Source organism: Poeciliopsis prolifica, unplaced genomic scaffold (genome assembly GCF_027474105.1).
Source record: "Poeciliopsis prolifica strain line A6 unplaced genomic scaffold, Auburn_PproV2 SCAFFOLD041, whole genome shotgun sequence".
Classification (NCBI taxonomy): Eukaryota; Metazoa; Chordata; class Actinopteri; order Cyprinodontiformes; family Poeciliidae; genus Poeciliopsis; species Poeciliopsis prolifica.
In genome coordinates this window covers 4,063,060-4,090,766 of record NW_026562416.1, presented here as the reverse complement: position 1 = coordinate 4,090,766, position 27,707 = coordinate 4,063,060, and the positions used below count along the sequence as shown (strand labels likewise).

General features: G+C 39.6%; 1 protein-coding gene across 5 annotated transcripts in view; it reads left to right on the top strand.

Moving 5' to 3' along the window:
• Positions 1-325: 325 nt before the first annotated feature.
• LOC129375967 (voltage-dependent calcium channel gamma-6 subunit-like) overlaps positions 326-27,707 on the top strand; it is a 59,488-nt gene continuing 32,106 nt past the window's right edge. For 2 of the 5 annotated variants that reach the window (XM_055055363.1, XM_055055365.1), the window contains exons 1-7: positions 326-433; positions 3,485-3,932; positions 5,520-5,630; positions 5,808-5,916; positions 7,526-7,600; positions 8,082-8,219; positions 8,328-8,558. In XM_055055363.1, coding sequence (XP_054911338.1) covers positions 3,723-3,932; positions 5,520-5,630; positions 5,808-5,916; positions 7,526-7,600; positions 8,082-8,219; positions 8,328-8,548 — 864 coding nt within the window. In that variant the 5' untranslated portion in view covers positions 326-433; positions 3,485-3,722 and the 3' untranslated portion in view covers positions 8,549-8,558. Of the gene's footprint in view, positions 434-669; positions 972-3,484; positions 3,933-5,519; positions 5,631-5,807; positions 5,917-7,525; positions 7,601-8,081; positions 8,220-8,327; positions 11,626-27,707 lie in introns of those variants that run through there. The other 3 variants (XM_055055364.1, XM_055055366.1, XM_055055367.1) reach the window with 3 other exon arrangements.

The window sequence follows — 27,707 nt, the reverse complement described above, 5'->3', positions numbered from 1 at the left end:
ACAAAAGCTTCACAGTGGCGTTGTACCTCACACACACAAGCACATTTTAGGAATTTAGTTTGGGAAACTGAGTCTTTTAGCTAAAAGAGATTAATGTGCATACACTTCCACAAACAAATACCAAACATATATTTTCTTCTTGACAATCTACATACAAATGTTTATCAGAAAATACACTCACGTAAAATGGAAATTGCCACAGAGCGAGCTTTTTTCAGTGTGTATACGCACATAGTGGCATTTAACTTGTATTATTTTTCAACCCCTCCAGCCAGCCAACCTATCCTGCTGCAGACGTAACACCAAGCTACTTTGACCTCCCCCCTTTCCCACCCTCTGTCACTCCCTCTCCTCGCCTCACCTCGCCTCGCCCCACCTCGCCCTCCGTCACTCCGAGCAGAACCACACACACAAAAAGCAGGTCAGCAAACAGGTCAGCTACCTCGTTAATGTCATTGTTGTAATATTTGTGAAGTGACGGCGAATATTGTGACGCACGCTTGCAGCAAGTGTTAAAGTGTGACAAAATAAAAGTAATGGGTCTAACTTTGGCATGGTGGTGTTTTATTTAGCTTCTCAAGTGTGTTTTGTGTGTATGGGAGGGCAGGGCTTGGAGCGAAAAAAGCCGCTGATCATCATTTTCAAAGGCTGCCTGCAAATAGTGTTCATGGAGTTTGTAGTCAATAAGATTTGATTCAAAAAACCCACAGAGTTTTTTTAATGTTTTTGAGACCCTCAGATGGATTTGTTAATGCCTTTTTTTGAAGATGTTTAAACCTGCAGAGAGCTTTTTCTTGGTTTTCCAATTTGTTCTTCTGGCTGCCTTGTGAGGAGCACGATTACCAGCTTTAAGAAGAATGGAGTGAATATTTTATTTTTACATATCATGCTTAGCCTGTACAAATATTCTTTTCAACACTCTCTAATGCTCTAAACCACCTGCATCAGTCTATAATCAGCTGCAATGAAAGGTGTGAATACTTTTTGGTGTTGTTGATGATTACTGCTGTGCATTCGTAAATCCAGGGGATGCGTATTTAACACTGTGATTATGACAAAGGAATGCTGGGTGCATTTTTAGTGCTAGTTAAGAAAGTATGCAATGGTAAATAACTATTGCGAAAATAGAACCACTCATTTTGTTTTACATTTAGGAACAATTACCAGGTTGATTTGAACTCAAATACCCAAGAAAATGTATTAAAGAATGACATAGATTGATTTATTGCAAAGTTTTAAATACTTTTCTATCTTGGTAGCATAATTTGCTCTTATGCTTGTCCTCAGACTCCATTTCTGAAGTATAGTTGAGGTAAAAACAAAAAAAAAGAATTTTTTTTTGTTTTGTTTTGGTTGCAGTTTAGTGGTTTGATGGAACTCCTTTCTAGATATTCTTCCTTACATATTAACTATTGTGCCTGGCAACACTTCACCTTGAAGTAACCAGGAGCAAGACTTCGATTCTTGGCAGTGGTATGAAAATAGTTTTTGCTTTGTTATATTATTATACCGTAGTGTAATGAAGCCTGTCTCATGTTTCACTTTGCTAATATTGGTGTGATGCTAGATAGTGAGAAGCTGTAAACAAAAGTGAAACAATACTGTTGTAAACAAGACAGATACAGTATTGTGTAAAACTTTTCAAGCCTCTTCAACTTTTCATATCTTGTCCTGGTGCAAGGAAATATATTAATGTCTTAGCTGTAATTTTTGTTTTGATTCCCAAATAACCTATTTGGGAATCACAGTGTCACTTAGTCTCAATATAAATAAAGTTGCTCTTTGAGTTTTTTTTTTTTCTGTGAACAAACACCATGAAGACAAATTAATACAGGGATAGTTTCAATCTCATTTGACAGAACTATGTTCAAATCAAAAATGAGAAGTGGCACAACTGTGAATTTAGGTCTGGGTAAGGTAGCATTTATCAAACACAGAGCCAAGAAAAAAACTCCCATAGCTTTTACCATATAATAGTTTTAGTTTAATTGTACGATCCTTCGCTACTGACTTGATCTTTCACATAAACTAAATAAAACACCCTGAAAAATTAGGTTGTGATGTGAAAACAAAATTGACACAAGCAGTGCGATTATTATTTTTGTGATGGTTATTTTTGCAAGGTACATGACACACCTGATAAGAATAGCAGACTGGATTGTTTGTCAAATTCTTCAGGAATCTTACACATTGTGAAAAATGTGCAGTTAAAATAATGTGTTGTTTTTGGTATTGTCACACTTACATGGACCTTTCAGAGCACCTCTGAAAACTTGTTCTGTACAACTCTTCATCTTGTTAACAAGACAGATGCTCCCGTGTCGGTAAAGGATTGTGGTCTCCCTGGGGGATGTGTTTTGTTCTACCAAACAACAAAAAAGATTGCCTGTCAAGTCTGTTGTCACTGCATCCTTTTGGAATGCAGCAGAGCAGCTGCTTCATTTACAGAACCAGCAAAAATTGTTCAAGATTCAGCGTATTCGTGTAGCAGTTAAAGTCTCAGAAAAACAATGTAAAAGCCTTTGACTTGACAATGATTCTGTTTTTAAATGGCCTCAGAATATATATAGGTATTTACAACCAAAATTACAATAAAATGTGTATAATACAAACTACACACCCATAAAATTATTTTTAACTTCAACTTAATGCATTTGAAATATTTTTTAACATTGTATTGCAAATACTTCGCACATTTACAAGCGGTTTTCTTTTTATGTCAGTCTCATTGTGATGTATAGTTTAGAAGCCCAACATTCACTTTAACTTACTTGTTAACATTGAATGTAATCACAGTAATTTAATGTCATTATGTCATGTTTGTCTTGAGGGAGGGGGCAGTGAGGTAAGAATGAGCTAACATTGTTAATATTGATATTTCTAATTCTGTTTTACCATCACTTTTGACTCTATTTTGACTTTTTTCCTCGCTCTTTTTCCAATCCCATTTCCAGTAGCTTTTCTGCCTTCTGCACTCCACCGGTATTCAAGTACCAGAAACACTCCTAAAAACTCCTTTGTAGGCTGCTTTTGCATTTTATTTTTTTTTATCTTGAAATACGTCTGTTAGAGATTTTTTGATATTATCATTTTGTTAAAGTGTCCTCTTCCTTATGTGTGTATGGGCTGACCTGGAGGTTACGACTGTCTTCATGCGAGATAGTAAAACTTTATGGTTCTCAGACCCTAAAGTTTTCTCTGGTGTTTATCTACCCAGTCTTAGGTGACAGTTTGACCCAGAGCTGAACTGGGCTCAGATTGTAAATTAGATATCACACCTGGAACTGAGTTGTTGGTCTGTTTGTGTTAAATGTTTTATGACCTCTGTTGTTTGATGCTTTGACAATAAAGAGGGAGCTCACGTGAAAGCAGATCAGAACTCTCTTTTGACCAGCCCGGAGGAGCTTTTGATCGGGATTTCTCCTTCTGCAGAAGCCTGACCATATTTAATTCATATACGTTGTCTGTGGTTATTTTATTATAGGTTCGAGGAAAATACCTAACAACGTCAACCTCATCTTTTCTGAACCTTTTGTATTCTAAAACTCAATTACAAGTGTGTGATACACTTGTAGAGAGGGATTCTTACCCCCATTTTTTCCATTTCCTGGACAATCACAAATTGAGAGTAAACAATCCATTTCTATTTTTATCCCTCAAAAACTACAAACCACCCAACGGACTGAGATTTATAGCTGGGGCTGCACTCTGTTTTAAGCAAGATGTGGTCAACATTTTTTCTGACTGACGAGGAGGGCCGCACCGTGGTCCCGGGAACAGCAGGAGCAGGTGGAATGGCTGCACCAGGAGGACCAGCACAAGGCACAGGAGGCCTGGCCAGTTTAATGGGTGGACGCAGCACCTTTGGTGGGAACAAGAGACGCAGAACAACGTCAGCTGGACATGCCATGAGTGAAGCCCAGGAGGGAAAGGTGAGAGCCTTTGAATAGTGTCCATGTATTTTTCCAGTAGTTTGAAATTTTCTTAAATTGAAACAATAACAAATTAAAACAGTAATGTTGTTTAAAACTCTAGCTTTATACTGCAATGATAGTGCTTGTAGTACCATATAAGGCCACTGACCGGCATGTACCAAAACCAATATATACAGTATTGGTACATGTCGGTCAGTGGCCTTATATGGTACTGCAAGCACTATCATTGCAGTTGTGTGTAATTGGTTGATTCTTTGCAGTGTCTCAGTAATAAGTTTGAATAATTTTTCCCCAACTTGTTAACCATTGGCTTTGTGGATAAACACTGTAACATCACTGTACACTTTATGAAGATATTTCAAAGATTTTACTTTGACTTTGTCTGGTTATGTCCACAACTTCACCCAAGGTTTTTTCTTGGCCATAGCAAAACCTGAAATATATATATTGAATAAGTTAACAAGTGGATGACCAAAGTAACCAGGCCTAAAAACTAAATTATTTACAGCAGAAAAACAATAATATGGGTGCTATGTTTGCAAAATTATATTTCTTGAACCTGTTAGTAAATTTATTTTAATTTTTGTCAAATGAAGCTGTTGTTTTCTGTTTTGTGTAGACAATTAATCATGGATTCAAGCATGTCAGGCAAAACAAAAAAATAATTTGAAAGCGATTATGCTCTGCACTTAAATTAATTGCAGCTCCTATCAAGATTGCCATGAGGCTTAAAGAAATGAGAATTAAGGCTATCATCAAATTCAGACTGACACAGAAAGTCAGATTTGTTTTGTCCAGCTGACCAACCCTAGTAGGTTTTCAATCAAATTTTTGCATTCAAAAAAGGCAGTGTGGTCATTTTAGTTATTCAATTTGCATACTGTGAATCACAATCAGGAACATCAATGATTTTCAGGGAGCTGAACCCTTCAGGCCCTAGAAAGGGAGCTATGATTTGGGTACAGGAAGCACCAACCTGATGCAGTGTTGTGATATGTGTAGGAGTGATGAACATGAGGCCTTTTCTAATTTTATTTTCAGTGTAAAAGTGATAGAAACAGCATTGTTTTTTTGTCATTTTTTTTCTGGAGTGAAAGAGAATACACAAGCTTTATTCAACAACTGAAGGCTATATACAGTCCTAACTGAGTATATAAATACATACACCAAAATTGTATTTGTCAAGCATTATTAAATACCCAGAATCAATCAATTTGAAGATAGTGCAAGGCTCAAAGTAATGCAAAGCAAGTAGCTAAACATGGTTGGAAATTCGAACAAAAATCATAACACAATACGAATAGTTTTTTGGCATCTTTTCACCATGTAATGACATAAAGGATATTAAAATAGAGGTCAGTAATGATTGAAGTGATGCCTTTAGCATCCAGATTGCATGTGAAGAAAACTAAAGTCAAAATTATACAACAACCAAAATAATGTGGTGGCCATTTTAAGTGCACCACCTCATGAATATGTTGTAACTGACATAACGCTTGAAATATGTCTACAAGAGACGTAAAAAAAAAAGAGAAAGTAATTTATTAATACATAAATTCTGATTTATTGTGTTTTTCTCATAAGATCAAGCTGGCATTTTTTGTGGCCATAGTTGGTGTCGTCCTGACGGTCCTTGGAGTCGGGACAGAGTTCTGGGTGGAACTGGCGCCCCCAAAGAATTTTTATAACAATCAGGTAAAACATGAAGCAGCACTACCATGACATTTGATTTAAAAATATAAAGCATGTAACAAGAAGTCAGGATAAGGAAGAAGAAGAAAAAAAACAAAAAACAACTGAAACCTGATATTTTTCAAAACAGAGACTGAACCCTCCTTTATGTCTTGTGTTGTCTGGTTTTTATTTTTACAGACATGCCTGACGGCTCACTATGGCCTCTGGAAGGGCTGCACCAAGACCCTGTGGGTGTCAGATATCGACCCAGAACGTGAGAGCTGTGGACCTGCGGAGCTGCCTGGAGGTGACTTAAAGATATCTGACTATGTGGGATGGGTTCATGGGGATAGTTTTGATGGCTACATGTTCTGTTTGAGGAAGTGAGGTTCAGGCAGATGACTGACAGGCCAACTGGCTGACTGTGAAGCCCAATGGACAGCTCAGTTTGAGGGAGTGAGTAAGCTTGTCTGAGAGGTTCACCTGACTTTCTGGCCTAGACAAATCACGTCTGGCTCATAGTGTGACAGCAATTTGTCTGAATAGTTTGGCTGACTTACTGCATGAGTCACTGTAACCATGTCAGGTTGAAATTATCCTCTCTTTTTTCATAACAGGTATAACAATACTTGAGCTTCTGACTAGGTTTTCTTTACAGTCAACAATTCAGAACTTATCTCTATTGTCCCATAAAAATGATGTCTGAGGGAAGAACATACATTTGTTGGCAACATCAGACAAAAGCAATATTCCAAGTCAGAAAATAGAACATTTTGTAAATTCATGATTTCATTTACCCTGATAAAATGGACATACTGAGTTCTGTGAAGTTTCTATATTTCTCTTTTTTTCTTCAAGGCTTTTATATAATATTTGTGAAAATCACACGGAATTGTCATTTTTTAAATTTCTCCAATATAAATCAATATTAACTGTACTTTACTGTTTCACAGCTACTTACATTATCTTACTTTTTCATGAGGTAGTTACTCTGACCCAAATCACTTTAAAGTTTTCTGTTTTATATGTTTCTGGGTTTTACTTTTCACCTACAAGATCATTAGGGATGCACTAAACACTAAACAAATACATTTATTGGAAACATCAGACCCATTGAATATCATTCAAAAGGTAATTAATTTCAGTGGAACACATTATATAGAATATTTACACATGGACAGGGTTTTCAAATCAGGGCCACTTTTCCACCTCCAGGTAATAAAATATGATATATAGATCATTATTACAATATTACATTTTAATAAAAAGTATCTTTTTTCTACTTTTTAAAGAATCATATGTACAATTGTCACATTTAGGTAGGAAACAGATTTTTAAATCATTATTGATCCAAAAGCATAATAACTTTGACCATAGGTAAAAGATGTCATTATCATCTTTAGTGCAAGTTGTAGCTTCATCATATTTGATGTCGGGATTTAAATTTTCCTAACAGTGGAGCAGACACTGGAACTCTGATGGCTGATGTGATATGAAAAACACACAGCAGAACCCTTTGAGGACGAGGCTTTCATCAGACTAATTGAGAGTGACGTGTGTGTGTTTGCTCCGTCGTGTTTGCAAATGTGCAAGAGAACAGATAGAGGTGTCAGAATCAATTTGACTGCAAAACACTAATTGCTGTAACACATCATCTGAACAGCAGAATACAAATTGTACAGGAAGCTTTAGGTTGTCACCTTGAGCTTGTCATTGACGCTCATAGCTGATTATGGTTGATGGAGAACAATTAAAATCCAATTGCACAGGGGTGGGATGTGAGAGAAGATGTGAGATGTGGCTCCTTGAATTTCAATAAGATGTTGATCAAGATTGCTTGCTGCCGATGGATGTTACCTGGCAGAGTTTGTGTTCATGTCAGTTACAGTGAGCTGCTCTTTCTTTTTCTGCTGCAGAATCCAACTGCACCTACTTCAAATTTTTCACCACGGGGGAAAATACTGTCATGTTTCAGAAGACAACACACAAAAGTGAGTCACATAATCTCCCATCTCATGTATCCACATCCTTTTTTTCCATAGTTTTTGTCCACATTTACTTCTAAATACCTGCGTCGTTTAGGTTTGGCCCCCCTCCTTTGCTGCTATTGTCTTTTTTCCATCATCTCTGTTCCCCTCTTTGTCACTCTGTTTTCTATGTGCCTTCCTTCACCTCTTCGCCTCACTCCTTCAGGTTGGCCATTGTCTGCACTGAGTGCTTAATATGTATTCCACCCACACTGTTTGAGTGTCTCTGCGCTGCTGTCTAACCTCTCATTTTCTCTGGCAGTTTCATAATGTATTAAGATTACACAGTGCCATAGAGTGAATAAAGAAAGACAGACGTTCATATAAATCACATTGGTGGCTCATCACTCTCGTTCTGTTGGCCTCCATGTAGTAATTTTGATAAATATAGTAGGGATAGATGATTTGTTACGCTTTAATGATGAATTCCTCTTCCTGTGATCAGATTTGAATGTTGCTGCAGCAATGCTGGCCCTTTTCAGCCTTTTCCTGATGGTGATGGGGGCCATCTGCATCACCATGGCACTCAGTAAAGAGATTATCTTCTTTCTGAAGCCAGCATCCATATGTTTTATCCTGTCAGGTCAGTAAGGGTAGCCACGGACAGGTCGGGTTTATATGGCTTATTAAACTAAATGTTATTTTTTAGAAAACAGTTTTTTCCTCATCTCTTGTTCTTTGCCTCCTACAGGTGTTCTGGTGCTCATGTCTCTCTTGGTTTTCCACCAGTCTGTCCTATCTTTCTTGGCCAGTGACCACACGGTTCCTCTCCACCATGAGCTCTCCTGGTCCGTGTCGTGTATCGGCTGTGCAGGCGCTGTTCTCATTGTGGGAGGAATCCTCTTCCTGCTGCTGGCGCTGCCCTGTAGCCCGTGGCAGAGGTGTCTCCCTCACAAGGAAGGCAGCAGTTAGTGGCTTTTAGGTGAGGATTTCTGCACTTTACCTGCTGAAAGGAAGGAGGAGTGGAAAGGTGAGGATGTTTCCCTCACACATCCAATCAAAAAGATCACTTTCTCTGTTTACTACAGAATTGAAACAGTAGAAATTTTTTAGATATTTAATATTTAGGAAAAAAAGCAAGGACTATTTTCATTTTAAAAGATGAATTTATGGGTTTTTGTGTTAAGCTCACAAATATTTAGTGGATGCATCAAACACCTACAAGCTGATACTGATATTCAATTTCCTTTGAGGTCTGACCTGCTAATTCAAACATTCTTACTCATAAAAACTAATTTGTGTAAACTCTGTTTCATGAGTTGACTTACTAGTGAGGTTTGTAGGTCAATCAAATTCATTTTAAATATTGTTTACAAACTATAATGATCATATTTTGTTGCTTGATAGATGTTTAATACCTTTACAATCGCTCCTAAAAGACAAATCCCAAATTCTGTGTACATTATTTTGAGACATCACAGAGGTCCTCTAAATACAGAACAGAGTATTGCTAAGTCTGACGAATACAAACAACGTACAACTACTTGCTTGCATTTTGTTTTTATTATCTATGGTTGCAGGAAGGTTGCCACATACGTTGGGAACAAAAAAACATTGGAAAATAATTTGTGTTGAGAATCAGAATAGACTGGAATGACATGCAACACTGCCGCATCATTGCGACAGCTGTCAACAATGACACAATGGCTCCAGTCAAACAAATTAGCCCAGCCATGCCTGCGCATGAAACATGATCCCTGGGATAATACAACAAAACAAACATTTAAAGGGCAGCTGACAATTAATTTCTGCACAAATCACTAAATTAGACCCTACACACCATTCACTGTGTAGAGTGCTTACTGTATTGCTTCTATACTAACATTTGTATAGCAAGTTGATGTGGTAGCCTCACAATATGGTCTTAATGAGTAGCAAACATGTTGACAAAACAATTAAATAACTAACTTTAAGTAAGAATATAAATAGTTTTGCACCAGGTTGAGTTCTCAAGATGACTGTTCAATTGTAAAGTTATTGGAAAGGAAATATACATCTTGCCAGTTTGAATTTTATCTCTAAAATAACTTCAGAGTTGCAATGATGAGAAATATTGTTGTATTCCTCATTATTAAATTTAGATGCATCACTACATCATTTGGAATAAGATTCTGTCAGTAAAGCAGATAATTTGCTATTTGGATGAATAGCATATTAATTTGCAATACAGAATATGAATATAGTGACCTTTCTGGCTAGATTTGTGTGGGAAACATGTGAATATTGTCTTATAAACCTACAACGTTTGGAGGAAATGCACTGTTGCATTTTTATGCTTACCAATAAAGGACATCTGGAAATTTTACAATTTCTTAGACTTCATGTTTCTGACTATATATTTTAATAAAAAAACCTAATAAGGCAAACCTAAATGCAAAGTAATTCCAGTCACTGGTTTTGAAGTTGTTAAATTCCTCAAAGTTTTACATAAGATGCATTCAACTACAATGTTTTTTCTCCTAAATGTACCAATATTGAAAATGTGTTCGATGAAAATATTTGGCTTTGCCAGCTATGTTGATTTGAGTGCATTCATTTTAAATTTTCTGTTTTTCTTCTTGTTTCTGGTCTTCTCACTTGAGAAATCCTGATAAATAACAACATGAAAATGAACAAAAGCTTGCCTTATGAAACAAACAGTTCATTGACCTCCAAACTGTGAACCTCAGTTAAAAACATTTATTTTTTTTCAGATGATGTGAGAAAAAAAAGTTTTGTTTGCACTTCCTAACTTTTGCTGTGTTTTTGTATATTTGATATTTGGTTGATGATTAGAAGCGCAAAGATCATCAATAACTATAAAACTACCGACAGGTGACTTCAACATTGTTCTCCATAATGGTGATACTCTTCTTACATGTCTTACTTAAAAAAGCTGTTGTACATTTAAGAATTACAGTGCCTGCCTGTCAAAACAAATCAATTAATTTCTACTAAACACAAAGAATTTAGCACAACATCAATATCTTGTACTATGATAAATATTTCATTTAGACAGTGCTTTAAAAAAAAGATTTTAATGTTTTGGCATTTATAACACCCTTATGCTGAATATTATTACATTGCTCACATTTGTATGCCAGGAATACCTGTCTAGTTTGCAGTCTTTAGATTTTTTTTGTCATAGAGTCCTGTTGTCACAGTGCAGTGAATATAATCAAAGTAAAGAACATATTAGTGAAATGTTAGCCCTCCTTCCCATTCAAAGCAGGATCCAAATTTGTTCTTTTATTGCTTTATGTGATTAACCAAAACAGACACAGAGTCCATGAAGATACCTCCAAAGTAATATCACTGTCGGTTCTCAATAATGTTGTACAATGAATACTATTAAATACTACACACCAGGTTGAGGATGTTTTTGTAATTTGCATGAGGCCTTAATAAAAATCATTTAAACCTATATTTTCTTATTTTATCATTTTCAAGATATAACCAAAACAGAAAAGAAGAATCCAAAATGTGTGTGTTTCTGGCTGTTGTACCAAACCCATACATAGCCCTGGTATCAAAACCAAAGAATATACACCTCACTGTGTTCTATTTAGTTGTTAGGATATTTGGTTTCTATTTGACTTACTGTACTGTGTCCTGCTGTTGTTCCACCTTTTGATATTTTCTTTGTTTGCAACTGCTTACCTGTTTGCATTATCCCAGATTGATTTTCATAAACCAGGGTTTAACAATTTGTACTATTATAGTGATGGTTGATAGCTTTCTATTAGTTAAACTATGCATTATATGTTAAACATAAGAACACGTACATCCGTTTGCAAATGAAGAGGTTGATAAATACAATAGAAAACATTGTTAGATGGTGAAAATGTGGAAGTTGTGAGATTTTACCAGGTAGTTTTTATTAAGATTTTTTTGTTTTCTGATGATTTACATTAGCACTCATAATTCTCAATACCTGGCACCTTTTTTGATCTGAATCAAATGAGTAAGAATGAGTTCATTTTATTATTAAACATGACATGAATAATTAATATTGTCCTCTCTCAAGTTCCATTTCTCTCCTATTTTGCACTCGCCACACGTTCTCCTCTTACAGTAACTGCCTCCTCTGTTCCTGCTTTTATGACCAATCCTACTTTACACCTCATAATATAAATGACTGAGGAGACAGCTGCATGCTGTGCTGTTGATGTCTTGTTTTGGGCATCTGTCGCTTGTGCATTTTATGTAACAAAGGACTATTTAATTGACTTCAGCAGAATATTTGTTGTCAAATTATTTTGTAGATTTTCATGATTGATGTAGACTTGTATATATAGGTTATACATGCAATATAAGCTCTTAAAGTGTTTGATTGTAGCTGCAATTGAATTGTTTGGATGCAAATAAGAAATTAAAAGGTATTTGAAGATTATCACAGTTTTGGTGAGAGTTCTGGAGAGTTGTGGGTTAATAATTATTATATTAACTTTATTTATAAAGAGCTTCCAAACATAGTGATGGACAGATAACATAAAACAATAGCCAAGAAAATAGTACAGATTAAAAGCAGATAAAACCAATGAGAACACTGATAAAACCAGTTAAACAAAACTTAAAAAAGAATTAAACAAATTGAATAATAAGTGGGTCTTTAACGTATCTTAAAAACCTGTCAAAAGATGGAAAGTTGAATTGTATTTTTAACAACCTTGTGACCCATTTGTTGTAAACAACCAAATTCTCTCTGCAGTATGCTACAAATGCCAGCAGCAAATAAGAGAGGTGAAATGACACACAACAAAGGTTCCAGGCTAAATTTGAACTCGGATGTTTCTGTGGCACACTGCAATATGATACCTGCATGTTTGGGCGGGCCTGGACACAAGTTTGACCGTGTTATTTATTTCCTTATATGCACTATAGTTTTAATGAAGAAAACATCACAGAATACTGATTTTGTATTTCTGACAAATAGTGGTAATTGGGAAATTTTGAGACATAATTATTAGTTTCTAAATGAGGTAATTGTTATCTGGTTAGAGCTCATAGGATTTATTGATTATTAAAACATTAGAAATATAACTTGAATAGAACAGCATAGAAAAGAATAGAACAGAACAGAATATTATTATTATTATTATTTGGCTCAGATTTCTGTTTTGTTGATCACTTGTTGATCATTTGGCTCTTCTTTTACTGCTCACAGCTCATCTTTGTCACCATGTTGACCTCTTTCCAGGCTCACATCTCTCAGAACTCTCTCCCACGCTGTTTGGCTAAGAACTCCTGCTAAATATAGACCATCGCTAATGGGACTGACGTAACAAGAGAAACACAAACCTGGAGAAAGGCTGAGCCTACAAATATACTCGAATTTACTTGCTGAAACACGTTCATGTTGCCATCGTGCATTTGCTTCCACACCATTTTATCAGCTTATGTGCATCACAAGGAACAAATATGTCATATTTGTTCCTGAACTTGCGCAATGCTGAATGCCATATATCATGCAGCTCAATCATCACCAGATCTTCTTTACTACCCTACAAAGAATCAGATTATGCACCTTCAGGATAAAAGAAGACGTCATAAACTTAATTGAGCCTATATCCGTTGCAGTAAAAATGTACGTGAATTGGAGTCAGCAGTCTATCATAGGCCCTGCTCTTCTCATACTCTCCCACCCCAAGCAGTGCGGTTTTCCCTCTGGCACATGTTCCTCTGGAATAACAAGACGCTGTTAACTTGTTAATAACAAAAAAGACAACCACACTCTGAAGCACAACCTGTTTAATGATGCTTTGCATATCAGCACATAATATCTTACAATCGCACACTGGAAAAACTGAAACAATGCCAATGTTAATAGTAAAATAAACATAATCAGCATTCCTGTTGGGAAGTGTAAAGACCCCAAAGTCTTTACACTTCTATGTCTCACTTTTAAGTCTTACTGTTTTATATGTATGATTGTGTAGATGTTGTCAACATTATGTTGTGCTATTTTAAATGACTACTAGTTCAGTATTTACTGGTTTTAAGATGTACTGTTTAAAAGCCTATCTAGAGGCAAATTAGCTGTTGCTATAAGAACTATGACACAAACATGGGACTGCTTTTCTGTTCAGTTTGTCTGTGTCGATGTGTGTCTGACCCTATCAAATAAACTTAAATAAATAACTAAGTGAGTCTTTGGGGTTAGCTTTCAGTCTGCGCTTAGCTTGGTTTTGGTTGTGAATTTATTATTGTCAAGGTTACACAAAAGAGTTGCAATACTTTGAGTCAGTTGGGGTTGTTCACATTATTTCTGGAGTGAACACTGAAGAAAAAATTGAGTCTACAAGTAAAACTCAGACATCATAAATAAGTAATAACTAAGCAAAGTCTGTATGATCAAGGTATTTAATTTTGTTGTTTTCTTACATGCTTAACAGGAAGTTTCTATGAATGCTTTACATATTCTACTGTCAGCATGTGTTTTATTAAGTTTATATGTTTAAACTCCTTTATTTATTGAATATCACTGGCTTCTATGTTATTTAATTTGTTAAGGACTCAATGAAAATGTGATCATAGGAAACTAAATGAGGACAGAAAAGTTTTCTGCTGATAGTAAGATAATAATCACTTACAACATTTTAACATAATTTTACTTTAAAAGTCCCAAACTACACTGTTAAAAATCACATTGGTGAATGGAGTGAATTCTTTCCAGTCGTAAAGATTGTTTCACACTAGAACCGCATTCAGCCATTATACTTATAACTTTATACACAGTCCAGTAATTAATTTCAGATTAAGAGGCTGGCCAGAGGAATATCAACATGTTACAGGAGCATCTAGGCATCAAGCTCACAACTGGATTGCAAGACGACTATTCTTTACATTGCTTCTACTAAGCCACATTTAGCTCCATGTAATTTTGTGAGTAACGTTACAGTGTAGAATGCAAACCTCACAAGACAAATTCTGTGAATGGTTAAGTTGCCATTGGAATTCCATTGCTGGACCCAACTGTTACAACCCCCCCCAAGACCAATAAGGGTAAAATCTGGCGCTGGTTGTAACACAAAAAAAACAAACTGTTGTCTGTAGCAAAATGTGGATAATTTATTTACAGTGCAGGTAAGTCAACTAAAACAAAGAACAGAACACAGGGAAGTATTTATCTTCAGGGTCTCCAAGGCCAAAATAACAAACAAAACACCCCCCCCCCCCCTGTCTAGCTAAGAAATTAAAAAGAACTTTCTAATGGTAATAGGAAAAAGAAAGTACAAAACCTGAACTCCTGGCTAGCCATCAAAACAGGAGAAAAAATGGTTGAACACAAATGGCAGAGAACCCCTACCAGCTTCCACTGTGAAAAAAAAACAAAACAACAGGTTTTGGTTGACACACTTCAAAGGCTCACAGCCAAAATCACTCAGTCACCAGTAAAGTGTCAGATCAGGTCAAGGCCCAAACAAGAAGGGATCCAACACTGGTTGTATGAAGCTCTTTATGGAGTGGCTGATGAGCTCCAACACATTTCACCTGTGCATCTGAAACACAGAGAGAGAGGACTCTCTCATGAAGAGAGCCCCTAGAGGTCAGTGACCGTAACACCCTCCCCATAAAATCCTACATAAAACATTTCTTCAACTGACAATACCACAGTGAGATAAACAACATTATATCCTGGATAGTACATCAGCTATCACATTGTCCACCCCCTTCTTATGCCTAATGTCTAGGTTGTATTCTTGGGCCAATAAAGCCCAACGCATTAACCGCTGGTTGTGGTTATACATGCGGTTCAGGAAAACCAGTGGATTATGGTCCGTATAGACTATCACAGGACTTGTTGAACCCACATAAACTTCAAAATGCTGCAAAGCCAATAGCATGGCTAATGTTTCCTTCTCAATTGTGGAATAGTTTAATTGATGAGGCTTGAACTTAGCTGAGTAGTAGGAAACTGGGTGACTGATGTCATCTGTCCCGTCTTGGAGCAACACTGCCCCAGCCCCAGTGGCACTTGCATCTACCTCCAGCTTGAAGGTCTTGCTGAAATCTGGAGCTGCCAATACAGGAGCACTGCATAGAAAGGACTTTGCACAGTCAAATGCATGTTGACATGCAGTAGTCCATTTGAATGGCATCTTTGGACTACACAAATTTGTCAGAGGAGCCACCACCACTGAGAAGTTCCTGCAGAAACACCTATAATAGCCAACCAATCCTAAGAAACGGCGTAGCTCTCACGTCTTGTGGTAGGCACAGGGTAGTTTAGGATAGCCTCCACCTTTGCATTCACCGGACGTACCTGGCCATGGCCCACTTCCTTTCCAAGGTACGTCACCACCGCTTTGGCAAACTCACACTTTGCCAGATTTAAGGTGAGGGAGGCTTGAGCTAGACGAGCAAACACAGTTTTCAGAGTGTTAATGTGATCAGTCCAGGTTGATGAATAGATTACAATGTCGTCCAAGTAGACATTACAGTTCTTAATGTCTCCCAATACAACGTTCATCAGTCGCTGAAAGGTAGCTGGTGCATTTCGCATTCCAAATGCCATCACGGTATATTGCAAAAAATGGTCTGGTGTGACGAAAGCTGAAATGTCAGAAGCTCTGGCAGTCAGAGGAACTTGCCAGTACCCTTTCAGCAGATCTAATTTTGTTATATAGATGGCTGCACCAATACTGTCTATGCAGTCTTCCATACGGCAATGGATGTGAATCTGGGACTGTAACTGCATTTACTCTTCGAAAGTCTGTACAGAAACGTTGAGAACCATCTGACTTTGGTGTCAGAAGACATGGAGAGCTCCAGGAGCTATGACTCTGTACAGCCAACCCATTTTCCAGTAAGTACTGAACCTCTTTCTTCATCATTTCCCTCTTGACTGGGGGACAACGGTACGCATGTTGTTTAATGGGTGGGGTATTACCCACATCAATGTCATGCTCCAGTACTGAGGTCCTAGAGGGCACATCGCCAAAAAGCATAGGGTGCAGCTTGATCAGTCCTTCCACATCCTCCTTCTCACCCTGGGGAAGATAGGACAAATATTCATCCAAAGAATCCAAAATGACAGAGTTCGAAAGCCTACCACATTGGCCCTCATCATTCTTCTTCAAACCATCATGGGGAGTATGTCCAGACACCAGAGAGATTGATGCAGGTTGCGGAGAGTCCTCACGACCAGTGTCCTTGTCTTCAACTTCAACATATTTACATGACAGACGCATTTTGCGCCTCCTATCAGGAGTATGGACAATGTAGTCAGTGTCATTGACTTTGCTTTTTACCACATATGGGCCTGCAAATTGGGCTGAAAGTGATGGGCCAGGTGTGGGCACCAACATGAGCACTTTATCACCTGGCTCAAATGACCGCTTTACAGTCTTTTTGTCATATAGATGTTTCATTTTCCCTTGGGCAGCTGATAAAGACTCTTTGCTATCGAACAAGCATGGTATAGACGCTCCCGACACTGTGTGACAAACTCAAGGACATTAGATTGTGGCTGCGTCTCAGCTGACAGGAGTTGCTCCTTCAGAACCTTCAGTGGTCCCCTTACACCATGCCCAAATACAAGTTCAGCAGGGCTAAAACCAAGAGACTCCTGTTTAGCTTCTCGGGCTGCAAACAGCAGAAAAGGAAGGCCTTCATCCCAGCTCTTGTCTGTTTCATGGCAATATTTTCTCATCATGGCCTTGATAGTTTGATGCCACCTTTCTAGAGCACCTTGTGACTGGGGATGGTACGGACTTGAGGGAACATGTTTAATGCCAAAAGACTGTAGTGTCTGCTTGAAGATTTTGGATTGAAAATTGCTACCTTGATCAGTATGATTCTAGGCAGACCAAAAGTTGCAAAAAACTTCAGAAGAGCTTTCGTTATGGTGGGCGCTGTAATCTTCCGCAGTGGAATGGCTTCAGGGAACCGAGTGGCAACACACATGACAGTCAAGAAATTGATTACCAGCTTTTGTTCTGGGCAGAGGACCTACACAGTCCACTAGGACACGCTCAAAAGGCTCACTAACTGCAGGAATGGGTTTAAGAGGGACAGGTGGTACCCTCTGATTAGGTTTACCCACTATTTGGCAAACTTTACATGTCCTACAGAACCTGGCAACATCCTTTTTCAGGCCTGGCCAGAAAAAATGCTGCAGAATACGGTCATGGGTTTTAGTGATTCCCAAATGACCTGATCATGAGTGGTCATGTGCCATCTGCAGTATTTGCTCACGATAACCTTGAGGAATAACAATTTGATATACTACTCCCCAATCCTCTCCAACACCTTTCTGTTGCAAGGCAGGCCTTGAGATCCATTTCCTCATGAGTAATTCATTCTCAACATAAAATTTATGGGCCTTATTATTTACTGAATCACTCACACTTTCAAAGCATTTAATGAGAGTTTCATCACTTTTCTGAGCTTGGCTCAAACTCTCACGCGACATTGATTGCGGGATAAAAACCTCAGACTTTTGGGTGAAGTCCTCCTTGAGGGGTGCTGGTTCTACAAGGTCATCTGCTGGCAGCTCGTCCTCCATCAAAGCAGAGCCTAGAACAGAGTCTTCCAAGTTTCACTTCCTTCAGCTTACGGGCTTGGGACCTGGTAAGAGCACTGACAGCAAACACATCAGGATGGGCTTCCAACAACTCATCTTCACCCATCATGCAACTGGGTTTATCCACCACCTCAGGTACAGGAAGAACCTTGTCTCCAGCAAGATCATTCCCCATTATAATTCAACCCCCTGAACAGGGAATGAGTTTCTCACCGCAACTTTAAAGAATCCAGAGGCCAACCTGGACTTTAGGTGAACATGATGTAAAGGTGCCGGTACATAAGCCATTCCAATTCCTTGTACCACTGTACTTGCATTACAGGAAGTATCAGCATTGAATGGCAGAAAACCAGACAGGATGAATGACTGGGAACCACCCGTGTCCCTCAGTATTCTCACTGGTTTCTCATCCTCAGGACGACCTGTTAATGAGACAAGACCATCAAAAATGAAGGGCTTAAAACAGTCATCAGGTTCACTCAGGTTTGAAAGTTGTGGGGAAGATCTGAGCGTCTTGACTAGGCCAACCCCCTTAGCTGGTTTTGGTGGTTGGGGTGCCTGTTTACGTTTCAGGGCCAAACAGTCAGAAACAATATGCCCCATCTTGTGGCAATAAAAACATTGTCTTTCTGATTTGGAAATTGGAGGGTTCTTAATTGGAGATGGTGGCACATCTTTCCATGTCTTGTCACGAGACGGTTGGTCAGATTTACACACAAAAACATTTTTGTGAGTAAGGGCAAACTCCTCAGCCAGGACAGCTGCCTCTTGTAGGGTGGAGGCTTTTTGCTCATTTAGGTATAAAACTGTGCGGTCTGGAAGGCAGTTTTTGAACTCCTCCAACAATACCAGCTCACGTAGTGAGGTAAAATCAGCAGCTTTAGTTGCCTGGCACCATCTGTCAAATAACATTCCTTTTTCCCTTGCAAATTCAACAAATGTTTGTGTAGAGGATTTTCTTAAGGCTCTGAATCGTTGCCTGTAGGCCTCAGGCACCAACTCATATGCCCTGAGTATGGCAGCTTTAACTTTGTCATACACAAGACTGTCTTCAATTGTGAGTGCTGCACATACTTCCTGTGCCTTACCAGCCAGTTTACACTGCAACAAAAGAGACCAGACATCTGTGGGCCAGTGAAGGGCAACAGCAACACGTTCAAATGCATTAAAATATGCCTCCACCTCCGTCTCCCGGAATGGTGGGACCAGGGAAATATTTTTGCTGAGGTCAAATGTAGACGACGCTAGAGAAGAGGGAGGTTTATCTGGTGACATAATGATGTCTTCATTGTCACCAGAACCTGTAGTGTGAACAGTGGCTGGCTTATGAGACTGTAGCTCCAGCTGACGCAACTTAATGGCAGTTTCAGCTTCAATTCTCCGGCAGTTAAGCTGGAATTCAAATTCATCTTTCCGTTCTCGTTCTTTAGCTTCAAGTTCTAGACGAACTAGACGTACCTTCAGACGTGACTCAACAGTCGGACTTGATTCAATAGAGAAGGGCTCAAACCGTGGGAGAGAGGCTGGTGGTTTTTTTCCATCCGGCTTGATAACAGGTGGTGTCTTCTCTACCTCCTCAGGCTTATCAGCAGATTCAGAACAGGTGGTGTCCTCTTTCTCCATTTCTCCTGAGCACACACCTTTTTCAACCAAGACACTAAAGACAAGAGACTTCAGTTCACGTTTGAGCAAAGACTTAGGGACATGGAGACCAAAATACGAAGCAATTTCATACAAATCATCCTTTCTACAGACATCAAACTGTTGTACAGTTGGAGTATCTAAAAACTCCTTCAAACTAAATTGCGCCATACACAAACAAAATAATCCCGGACGAGCCCCCACTTATGTTACAACCCCCCCCAAGACCAATAAGGGTAAAATCTGGCGCTGGTTGTAACACAAAAAAAACAAACAGTTGTCTGTAGCAAAATGTGGATCATTTATTTACAGTGCAGGTAAGTCAACTAAAACAAAGAACAGAACACAGGGAAGTATTTATCTTCAGGGTCTCCAAGGCCAAAATAACAAACAAAACACCCCCCCCCCCTGTCTAGCTAAGAAATTAAAAAGAACTTTCTAATGGTAAATAGGAAAAGAAAGTACAAAACCTGAACTCCCTGGCTAGCCATCAAAACAGGAGAAAAAATGGTTGAACACAAATGGCAGAGAACCCCTACCAGCTTCCACTGTGAAAAAAAAACAAAACAACAGGTTTTGGTTAACACACTTCAAAGGCTCACAGCCAAAATCACTCAGTCACCAGTAAAGTGTCAGATCAGGTCAAGGCCCAAACAAGAAGGGATCCAACACTGGTTGTATGAAGCTCTTTATGGAGTGGCTGATGAGCTCCAACACATTTCACCTGTGCATCTGAAACACAGAGAGAGAGGACTCTCTCATGAGAGAGCCCCTAGAGGTCAGTGACCGTAACACCCTCCCCCATAAAATCCTACATAAAACATTTCTTCAACTGACAATACCACAGTGAGATAAACAACATTATATCCTGGATAGTACATCAGCTATCACATTGTCCACCCCCTTCTTATGCCTAATGTCTAGGTTGTATTCTTGGGCCAATAAAGCCCAACGCATTAACCGCTGGTTGTGGTTATACATGCGGTTCAGGAAAACCAGTGGATTATGGTCCGTATAGACTATCACAGGACTTGTTGAACCCACATAAACTTCAAAATGCTGCAAAGCCAATAGCATGGCTAATGTTTCCTTCTCAATTGTGGAATAGTTTAATTGATGAGGCTTGAACTTAGCTGAGTAGTAGGAAACTGGGTGACTGATGTCATCTGTCCCGTCTTGGAGCAACACTGCCCCAGCCCCAGTGGCACTTGCATCTACCTCCAGCTTGAAGGTCTTGCTGAAATCTGGAGCTGCCAATACAGGAGCACTGCATAGAAAGGACTTTGCACAGTCAAATGCATGTTGACATGCAGTAGTCCATTTGAATGGCATCTTTGGACTACACAAATTTGTCAGAGGAGCCACCACCACTGAGAAGTTCCTGCAGAAACACCTATAATAGCCAACCAATCCTAAGAAACGGCGTAGCTCACGTCTTGTGGTAGGCACAGGGTAGTTTAGGATAGCCTCCACCTTTGCATTCACCGGACGTACCTGGCCATGGCCCACTTCCTTTCCAAGGTACGTCACCACCGCTTTGGCAAACTCACACTTTGCCAGATTTAAGGTGAGGGAGGCTTGAGCTAGACGAGCAAACACAGTTTTCAGAGTGTTAATGTGATCAGTCCAGGTTGATGAATAGATTACAATGTCGTCCAAGTAGACATTACAGTTCTTAATGTCTCCCAATACAACGTTCATCAGTCGCTGAAAGGTAGCTGGTGCATTTCGCATTCCAAATGCCATCACGGTATATTGCAAAAAATGGTCTGGTGTGACGAAAGCTGAAATGTCAGAAGCTCTGGCAGTCAGAGGAACTTGCCAGTACCCTTTCAGCAGATCTAATTTTGTTATATAGATGGCTGCACCAATACTGTCTATGCAGTCTTCCATACGGGGCAATGGATGTGAATCTGGGACTGTAACTGCATTTACTCTTCGAAAGTCTGTACAGAAACGTTGAGAACCATCTGACTTTGGTGTCAGAAGACATGGAGAGCTCCAGGAGCTATGACTCTGTACAGCCAACCCATTTTCCAGTAAGTACTGAACCTCTTTCTTCATCATTTCCCTCTTGACTGGGGGACAACGGTACGCATGTTGTTTAATGGGTGGGGTATTACCCACATCAATGTCATGCTCCAGTACTGAGGTCCTAGAGGGCACATCGCCAAAAAGCATAGGGTGCAGCTTGATCAGTCCTTCCACATCCTCCTTCTCACCCTGGGGAAGATAGGACAAATATTCATCCAAAGAATCCAAAATGACAGAGTTCGAAAGCCTACCACATTGGCCCTCATCATTCTTCTTCAAACCATCATGGGGAGTATGTCCAGACACCAGAGATTGATGCAGGTTGCGGAGAGTCCTCACGACCAGTGTCCTTGTCTTCTTCTCTGGAGTGAAACAACTTCAACATATTTACATGACAGACGCATTTTGCGCCTCCTATCAGGAGTATGGACAATGTAGTCAGTGTCATTGACTTTGCTTTTTACCACATATGGGCCTGCAAATTGGGCTGAAAGTGATGGGCCAGGTGTGGGCACCAACATGAGCACTTTATCACCTGGCTCAAATGACCGCTTTACAGTCTTTTTGTCATATAGATGTTTCATTTTCCTTGGGCAGCTGATAAAGACTCTCTTGCTATCGAACAAGCATGGTATAGACGCTCCCGACACTGTGTGACAAACTCAAGGACATTAGATTGTGGCTGCGTCTCAGCTGACAGGAGTTGCTCCTTCAGAACCTTCAGTGGTCCCCTTACACCATGCCCAAATACAAGTTCAGCAGGGCTAAAACCAAGAGACTCCTGTTTAGCTTCTCGGGCTGCAAACAGCAGAAAGGAAGGCCTTCATCCCAGCTCTTGTCTGTTTCATGGCAATATTTTCTCATCATGGCCTTGATAGTTTGATGCCACCTTTCTAGAGCACCTTGTGACTGGGGATGGTACGGACTTGAGGGAACATGTTTAATGCCAAAAGACTGTAGTGTCTGCTTGAAGATTTTGGATTGAAAATTGCGACCTTGATCAGTTTGTATGATTCTAGGCAGACCAAAAGTTGCAAAAAACTTCAGAAGAGCTTTCGTTATGGTGGGCACCGTAATCTTCCGCAGTGGAATGGCTTCAGGGAACCGAGTGGCAACACACATGACAGTCAAGAGAAATTGATTACCAGCTTTTGTTCTGGGCAGAGGACCTACACAGTCCACTAGGACACGCTCAAAAGGCTCACTAACTGCAGGAATGGGTTTAAGAGGGACAGGTGGTACCTCTGATTAGGTTTACCCACTATTTGGCAAACTTTACATGTCCTACAGAACCTGGCAACATCCTTTTTCAGGCCTGGCCAGAAAAAATGCTGCAGAATACGGTCATGGGTTTTAGTGATTCCCAAATGACCTGATCATGAGTGGTCATGTGCCATCTGCAGTATTTTGCTCACGATAACCTTGAGGAATAACAATTTGATATACTACTCCCCAATCCTCTCCAACACCTTTCTGTTGCAAGGCAGGCCTTGAGATCCATTTCCTCATGAGTAATTCATTCTCAACATAAAATTTATGGGCCTTATTATTTACTGAATCACTCACACTTTCAAAGCATTTAATGAGAGTTTCATCACTTTTCTGAGCTTGGCTCAAACTCTCACGCGACATTGATTGCGGGAAAAACCTCAGACTTTTGGGTGAAGTCCTCCTTGAGGGGTGCTGGTTCTACAAGGTCATCTGCTGGCAGCTTGTCCTCCATCAAAGCAGAGCCTAGAACAGAGTCTTCCAAGTTCACTTCCTTCAGCTTACGGGCTTGGGACCTGGTAAGAGCACTGACAGCAAACACATCAGGATGGGCTTCCAACAACTCATCTTCACCCATCATGCAACTGGGTTTATCCACCACCTCAGGTACAGGAAGAACCTTGTCTCCAGCAAGATCATTCCATTATAAATTCAACCCCCTGAACAGGGAATGAGTTTCTCACCGCAACTTTAAAGAATCCAGAGGCCAACCTGGACTTTAGGTGAACATGATGTAAAGGTGCCGGTACATAAGCCATTCCAATTCCTTGTACCACTGTACTTGCATTACAGGAAGTATCAGCATTGAATGGCAGAAAACCAGACAGGATGAATGACTGGGAACCACCCGTGTCCCTCAGTATTCTCACTGGTTTCTCATCCTCAGGACGACCTGTTAATGAGACAAGACCATCAAAAATGAAGGGCTTAAAACAGTCATCAGGTTCACTCAGGTTTGAAAGTTGTGGGGAAGATCTGAGCGTCTTGACTAGGCCAACCCCCTTAGCTGGTTTTGGTGGTTGGGGTGCCTGTTTACGTTTCAGGGCCAAACAGTCAGAAACAATATGCCCCATCTTGTGGCAATAAAAACATTGTCTTTCTGATTTGGAAATTGGAGGGTTCTTAATTGGAGATGGTGGCACATCTTTCCATGTCTTGTCACGAGACGGTTGGTCAGATTTACACACAAAAACATTTTTGTGAGTAAGGGCAAACTCCTCAGCCAGGACAGCTGCCTCTTGTAGGGTGGAGGCTTTTTGCTCATTTAGGTATAAAACTGTGCGGTCTGGAAGGCAGTTTTTGAACTCCTCCAACAATACCAGCTCACGTAGTGAGGTAAAATCAGCAGCTTTAGTTGCCTGGCACCATCTGTCAAATAACATTCCTTTTTCCCTTGCAAATTCAACAAATGTTTGTGTAGAGGATTTTCTTAAGGCTCTGAATCGTTGCCTGTAGGCCTCAGGCACCAACTCATATGCCCTGAGTATGGCAGCTTTAACTTTGTCATACACAAGACTGTCTTCAATTGTGAGTGCTGCACATACTTCCTGTGCCTTACCAGCCAGTTTACACTGCAACAAAAGAGACCAGACATCTGTGGGCCAGTGAAGGGCAACAGCAACACGTTCAAATGCATTAAAATATGCCTCCACCTCCGTCTCCCGGAATGGTGGGACCAGGGAAATATTTTTGCTGAGGTCAAATGTAGACGACGCTAGAGAAGAGGAGGTTTATCTGGTGACATAATGATGTCTTCATTGTCACCAGAACCTGTAGTGTGAACAGTGGCTGGCTTATGAGACTGTAGCTCCAGCTGACGCAACTTAATGGCAGTTTCAGCTTCAATTCTCCGGCAGTTAAGCTGGAATTCAAATTCATCTTTCCGTTCTCGTTCTTTAGCTTCAAGTTCTAGACGAACTAGACGTACCTTCAGACGTGACTCAACAGTCGGACTTGATTCAATAGAGAAGGGCTCAAACCGTGGGAGAGAGGCTGGTGGTTTTTTTTCCATCCGGCTTGATAACAGGTGGTGTCTTCTCTACCTCCTCAGGCTTATCAGCAGATTCAGAACAGGTGGTGTCCTCTTTCTCCATTTCTCCTGAGAGCACACCTTTTTCAACCAAGACACTAAAGACAAGAGACTTCAGTTCACGTTTGAGCAAAGACTTAGGGACATGGAGACCAAAATACGAAGCAATTTCATACAAATCATCCTTTCTACAGACATCAAACTGTTGTACAGTTGGAGTATCTAAAAACTCCTTCAAACTAAATTGCGCCATACACAAACAAAATAATCCCGGACGAGCCCCCACTTATGTTACAACCCCCCCAAGACCAATAAGGGTAAAATCTGGCGCTGGTTGTAACACAAAAAAAACAAACAGTTGTCTGTAGCAAAATGTGGATCATTTATTTACAGTGCAGGTAAGTCAACTAAAACAAAGAACAGAACACAGGGAAGTATTTATCTTCAGGGTCTCCAAGGCCAAAATAACAAACAAAACACCCCCCCCCCCCCTGTCTAGCTAAGAAATTAAAAAGAACTTTCTAATGGTAAATAGGAAAAAGAAAGTACAAAACCTGAACTCCCTGGCTAGCCATCAAAACAGGAGAAAAAAGTTGAACACAAATGGCAGAGAACCCCTACCAGCTTCCACTGTGAAAAAAAACAAAACAACAGGTTTTGGTTAACACACTTCAAAGGCTCACAGCCAAAATCACTCAGTCACCAGTAAAGTGTCAGATCAGGTCAAGGCCCAAACAAGAAGGGATCCAACACTGGTTGTATGAAGCTCTTTATGGAGTGGCTGATGAGCTCCAACACATTTCACCTGTGCATCTGAAACACAGAGAGAGAGGACTCTCTCATGAAGAGAGCCCCTAGAGGTCAGTGACCGTAACACCAACTCATTGAAAATATAGAAGGATTTGTGGTCAAATGTAAAATGACATGAAATGTTCAGTGACAAATTAAATCGAGTGGAAAGGTCCTGTCAGCTCCATGTCAATGTCTGCATGGGCCAAAAGCTATTATCAATAACTGCAGGCATGAGCTCCTCACCACCACAGACCTATAAAAAGCCAAGACATGCAGACTGCAGACCTCAAACAGAATGACGTGAGGAAATTAAAATGTGAAGTGTCTTCTCAGGTGGCAGACTCTGGTTAACTCATATAGGCTGACACAAGGCTGTTTCTAAAATTGACTCATGCTGTATGCATGATAACATTGTTGCAAGTTGCCACATGGGAGAGCTTAAGTGTAGACAGACTAAGTCTTTAGCATGTATTGGGCTTTGTTTAATTTGGGCTACAGACTACAGAATTGAAGCTCTTATCCAGCCAAAATATCGTGTAAAATAGATTCTAGGAAACACAAATTTTCTGATCTCATAAACACATTCATAAAAACTAATCTTTTATATTAACCAGAAGCCATTTCCACCCTTAAACTCCAGGCTAGCACACTGAGCTGCAAAACCTTCTGCAGGTGATGTCTTGTGCTAGAAGTCTCATACATACAAAATCAAAATAAATTGTGACAGCATAGGACCCTGTGGTGCTCCTTTGCTGTTTGCCATCTAGTTTGACGCACAATCCTTCAGCTTCAAAATCTGTGGTCTGTCATTCAGGCAATCTTTGATGCAATCAATTGTCAATTGTTGATGCCTCCACTTGTGTCTTCTGGAGTTTCTGACTAAGCAAATCAGACTGAATTGGGAGAAATCCAAGAACATTCTCTTCACAGTGCTGCCTGCTTTGTCTTGATGCTGAGTTTGTTGAAGAAGGTGTATTGTTTATTCAACTCCAAATCCACAGAGTTAAGCAACTGCATGGGATCTTGATTTTTGCTTGTTTACTTACTCTGGGCAAACAGGAGTTTCTGCAGGAACTTCATGATGTAAGATGTGAGGGCAACATGTCCATAGTGATTGATGACTGTTGGTTGAGTTATGACATGTCACCGCTAATGGTTCTAAACTTTCCAGTTCTTGGCAAATTGAATCATCCATTACTGATCTGCATGTGAACCAAATCACATCCAAATTGAACCACTCATTCTGGGTGGTTTTGTCCAATTAGTTTGATAAAGGCACTGAAATGACTCTTTGGTTGAAGAAGTTTGTTGAAATGGTCTGAAGAGGTGCACCTTCTCACACTATATTATAATTTGCAAATGCAAGATAAATAAACATAAAATCAGCAATGCTTTTAGTTCAGTTTTATTATTACACATTACTGTACACAACAAAAGCTCCACAAAGAGTAGATGTAATCAGATCCTCGGTTCCAAATATTGCTGCTTATGGTAGTCAGATGCAAGTTAGAGACATGAAACTGTATTGAATCAGTGCTTAACTGTTGCATGTCAGGATGTTGAGTAATGGGAGTTTAATAAAACAAAACAAACCAAAAAAAGTTGTGCTTGTTCCTACTGCACAAAGAGAAAGATAATAATGGATACAGGTGTGGGATTCACTAATCCCACACCTGTATTCAGTATTCATGTCTGCAGATACATTTTAGGGATTAAAATATATACTTGACTTGAATTAGGCTCTCACAGATAAACAGAGGAGTAACCATCTTAACATTGTTCATAAATTATATCATTTC